Raw genomic sequence first — 5,000 nt, 5'->3', positions numbered from 1 at the left:
TGTTAGGCATGTATTCGCAAATGTTTTGTTCATGCACAATAAGGGATTCATTACCAATTTAACCTTAGTAAGGACCTAGTAGGCCTTAGCATTTGCTTAGTACATGCCTTACAAGTTACTTATGCAGACATTAACATTGTATGTATTAGTGCTAATAGATGTATCCCTAAAATAAAGTGTTTTAACCGTAATTTCTAATAGCCACAGGCTAATTTCCAATTCTATCAATATCTATGGCCATATTGCCCTATTCTATGGCCATATTACCCTATTCTATGGCCATATTGCCCTATTCTATGGCCATATTGCCCCATTCTATGGCCATATTACCCTATTCTATGGCCATATTGCTCTATTGCCCTATGGCCATATTTACCCCCCCATGCGCTTTTTTTAACCTGCAGACGACCTTCCTAAACAGCCCAATCTGGCAGGAAATTGTCCAACCTGGCAACACTGGGACCAGCTGAGACCAGACCGCTGAGATGGAAAACATACTGTACCTCAGCGTGATACAGTGTTATGACAAATATGATTATGATTTCATTGCACCCTCTGGCAAGAGAGCATATGAAAATGATTAAGACCCTAGTAGACCAGCCAACCAGCCACCCAGCCAGCATGACTGCTGTAACCCTGTGTGTGTGTGTGTGTGTGTGTGTGTGTGTGTGTGTGTGTGTGTGTGTGTGTGTGTGTGTGTGTGTGTGTGTGTGTGTGTGTGTGTGTGTGTGTGTGTGTGTGTGTGTGCGTGCGTGCACGTGTGTGTGTGTGTGTGTGTGTGTGTGTGTGCGCGCGCGTGCGTGCGTGCACGTGTGTGTGTGTGTGTGTGTGTGTGTGTGTGTGTGTGTAAAACTGGATGACCTCATGTGTGAGTTTGTTCTGGAGTAGGCAATATGAAATGAAAATGAAAAGCGTTTGTAATATTTTCCGATTTCCATTCCACATGTATTTCGTCAAATGGGTGAGGGAAACACATGTGTTGGGAGGAGGAAAGCTTTGACCCTGGTGCTGTTGCTCTGTCGTGTTTTAGAAGTTGGATTTGACTAGTGTTTGGAACTATTTTGCGAAAAACAAGCAATTGTGGCATGGCTCTTGTAATGTCTGTTCTGTAGCATTGATTATGCTTAAGCAACACTAAGTACAAGCTTCGAGAATTATTTCAGTACTTTATCAACTCATAATAGACTGAATGGTACTTTGTGGACTATAATCAATAGTTGGAAGGTGTGAGTCTGTTCGATGGCTTCTTATGCTCTGGACGTATTGGCTGTTGTACAATGGTTAATCTCACTTCATCCTTATACAGTAGCTTTGTTTATGTTTTCTTCCTTGGTCCTGATTCGGATGTTCTAAAATGCTTACACTCTCTCCCTTGATCTCAATTGGATGTTCTTCATCTCGTATCCTCTCTCCCTTAATACTGATTGGTTGTTCATGTTTTATCCTCTCCTCCTTGATCGTGATTGGTTGTTCCTCTTCTTTTATCCTCTCTCCCTTGATCCTGATAGGCTGGGCCTGAGCTACAACCAGATCAGCTCCGTGGAGAACGGCACCCTGGGAATGGTCCCTCACCTGCGCGAGATCCACCTGGACAACAACGAGCTGACCACCGTGCCCCCTGGCCTCCCTGAGCACAAGTACATCCAGGTGAGTCTCACACGCACACGCGTACACACACACACACACACACACACACACACACACACACACACACACACACACACACACACACACACGTGAACGCACGCGCACACACACACACACTCGAAATTTCACTCCATCCAAGAAGAATCTTCATTCCCTGACAGATGACATTTCTGCTTCCTCTTTCTTTCATTTTCTTCCTCGCAGGTGATCTACCTGCACAATGTTTTGATTTCTCTTCTGCTGTTGACCGGTTTTGTGTTCATTTTTCCCCCCTCAGGTGATCTACCTGCACAGCAACAAGATCGCGGTGGTGGGCACAGAGGACTTCTGTCCCCCTGGCTACAACACCAAGAAGGCCATGTACTCCGGCATCAGCCTGTTCAGCAACCCCGTGCCCTACTGGGAGGTCCAGCCAATCACCTTCCGCTGCGTCTTCGACCGCTCCGCCATCCAATTGGGCAACTACAGGAAGAAGTAAAGAGGGAAACAGCCAATCAGAGCCCACTATAGGCCGGCCCCGCCCACTCGGTTGTCGTGGTGATGGTGGTGGAGGTCCCCAAGCGATTATTTGTTTTCTTTTTTTTGTTTTGTTTTTGTTTGGCTCACAAGCATCTCAAGCACATAAAATCCATTGTCCCTTTTCCCCTACTCCACCGACTCAATGCACAGTCGACGTGAACGAAAGTAAGATAGAAGAAAATGAAAAGAAAAATATTGCAGACAACAGTTGTTTATGAAATAGCAAATGTATCATCTCAGTTTTTCATAATCATGACGTATCCTTGGGAAAGAAAAACTCATTTCAACTTTCAAAAAAACACTTTCAATATTCAACGTCGAATGATACAACTCACAAATGTCTACTGCTTAGCACGCTGCATTGTAAACGCATATGGTTGATCCACCAGTCATAATTCAATTGTTATAAATGTTTGTCTGTTTTTATTTTTACGCTTTCGTCAAGCTTAAAGTGTGCTGAAAGGCTTCCCATGAGTTCCTACACTATGACCACTTAAAAAAGTCACTTGTAGTTTCATCACTACAAAAGCACTAAAAGAAAAACATCATCAAAAAATGAATTGAGATTCCCATTGTGCTATCCTAGCCTTCTTCATCTACTTCTAATTCTCCATTTTACTTTTTTATAGTCTAAAACTACACAAAATTGGCCTGCTAGTTGTGACTCAGATCCTTCAGGTCGGCTGACCTGCTGAGCGGGCAGCAAGGGGTTAACCGCCGCCATTTTGGAATTAACGCTAACGTTACCAAGGAGACGGTGCACGAGAGAATGTACTAGCATAACATGACCTGCGTAGTGCTACACTTTTAAAGGACTTTACACTTTTAGATTCAACCGATAGATGTCATCATTCTCTCTCTCTCTTATTTTTATTGTGTGTTTGCTTTGTTTGAATTTTTTCAGTAATATTGTAGATGACACACTTTATTTGCAATGTCCTTCCCACTCTTTCTTGACAGTCGATGTGCCTGTAGGTTTGTTTGAGCTGTCTTGAGTTTGGCTACAGTCTTCGCTGTCTGTCTGTCTGTTGCTTTTTCCATCATGTCTGATACTTGTTAGCTTCCCAGATCTTAACACTGCCATGTAACAGGGTTATACAGCACAAGCGCAGCATACAGCAAAGTAACATAACTTACAAATAGAATAAACCTTTGTTTCCATTACCAAGGAAGACAGTCCCAAAGACCTGTATGACTGATTTACTTCCTGCACACCTCTACAACCTCTTCAAAGACAAGATTACAGATTATGATTTTTAATTTTAGTGATGACATGTTTTTAAGAAAAAATGAGAGTGTATTGCTTTATTTACGTTTACCTTTACTTATTTCTTTTTTTCTCCATTTGTTTTGTTTCTCTCAGTTACATTTATATATTGTTTCGTTTTTTTCTTTTATAAAGTCTGAAGAAGTTTGGAGAGATGTGGTGTGGCTGACGAGCCCCCATTATTCCTTTGTGCTAGTGTGAATGTCTTATGTATAGTTGCTGTATATAAATGCTGTATAAAAAAAAAACCTTCTTCAATGCTTCAAAGCACAGGCACTTCCAGTAGCTGGGACGTAATATATCAGTAATAAAGGTGACCCCCTCTTCTTGTGTTTGTCTCAGTCAGGGTTCCAGTATAGGTGTCCTAAGACGACAACACCAAGAACAATCACAACAGTTTAATAGTCACAGCAATAAACACACAAAGTAGTATCAGAATAAGTTATTCTTTGCCACTGATGACATCAGATATTCAGGGTTGTGTTTCTCGAAAGCATAGCGAGTTAGTAAATTGGGTAGTTGTCAATGGGAAATAATAAACACGCAGTTAGCAACAATTATTTCAAAAAGTACTCCTCTGATAAGGTAGCCTACTTTAGTCTTCATAGCTTGAAACATCAATCAATCAAAAACAAATGTTTTTGAAAAAAGGTACCTCCAAATACCGCATAGGTTGCACAGACAAATGATATGCTATATGGTGGATTCAAGAGGCGATCCAAGGTCATTGTGTAGTTAAATGTTACCTTGAGCTAGTGTTTAGGCAGTTCCATCACTATGATGTCATATTAAAACCTGTACAATACAATAAAGCATGAAAGCAAATTTACAAAAAAAGAAACAGAGGGAAATCTCATTTTAAAGAGAGGAAATCTAAGATAAAGCATTAGTATGTTATTGAAAGATCTACACCATGTATTGGGCAGAGTAAAACAGTATGGTGGTGTCTGTGAACTAACAGTGTATTGCACATTTTCTTTGAGGTGTTCTCCAATCTCTTGAAATGCCATCTGGGTCATATTTGTAATTTGTGTAACTTATGTACACCAAGATCGACCTACGCTAACTGAGCTTCAGAAATCATTATTCCTCTATGGAGGGTGAGCGATCTGGGCGACCAGAGCGAATTCGCCAGGAGCTAAGCGAACTGAGCGAATTTCCACGATTAAACACAAGCTAATATTATGGTAATGAGCTATGACACCGTTTGCCGAAAACCGATTGGAATGTTCATATCGCTGAATGTCCCAGGCTGTCAAGCCAGAACCATTATGTGATTAACTGAAGCAAACATGTCAATGTCACGTCCAGACCGAATAAGGCAAATTCATGGCGAAACCTCTTCAGTAACCTCAGCTACCAGGGTTGCGTGTGTCGCTCATGGTCTACATGCAGCATTAGACTAATGTTAGACTTCTAAAGTCAAGTTAGAATCTTATAATGTGAAGTTTTAGTGATTTCATGAGCTCAGAGAGTAAATAGACTGCCTACTGTGTGTTACTTAGTAGTGAGTGACATTGTCTTTCACATGACACTACATCTTTTTAATTTGGGGAAACTGCAGTTG

General features: G+C 41.3%; 1 protein-coding gene across 1 annotated transcript in view; it reads left to right on the top strand.

Moving 5' to 3' along the window:
- Positions 1-3,760, top strand: part of dcn (decorin) — a 63,582-nt gene extending 59,822 nt beyond the window's left edge. The window contains exons 7-8 of the mRNA XM_063217547.1: positions 1,509-1,647; positions 1,925-3,760. Coding sequence (XP_063073617.1) covers positions 1,509-1,647; positions 1,925-2,125 — 340 coding nt within the window. The 3' untranslated portion in view covers positions 2,126-3,760. The remainder of the gene's footprint in view (positions 1-1,508; positions 1,648-1,924) is intronic.
- Positions 3,761-5,000: the final 1,240 nt, after the last annotated feature.

Source organism: Engraulis encrasicolus, chromosome 15 (genome assembly GCF_034702125.1).
Source record: "Engraulis encrasicolus isolate BLACKSEA-1 chromosome 15, IST_EnEncr_1.0, whole genome shotgun sequence".
In the NCBI taxonomy this organism is placed as follows: Eukaryota; Metazoa; Chordata; class Actinopteri; order Clupeiformes; family Engraulidae; genus Engraulis; species Engraulis encrasicolus.
Note: the sequence above shows the minus strand (reverse complement) of the source record. Positions and strands in the feature narration are given on the sequence as shown.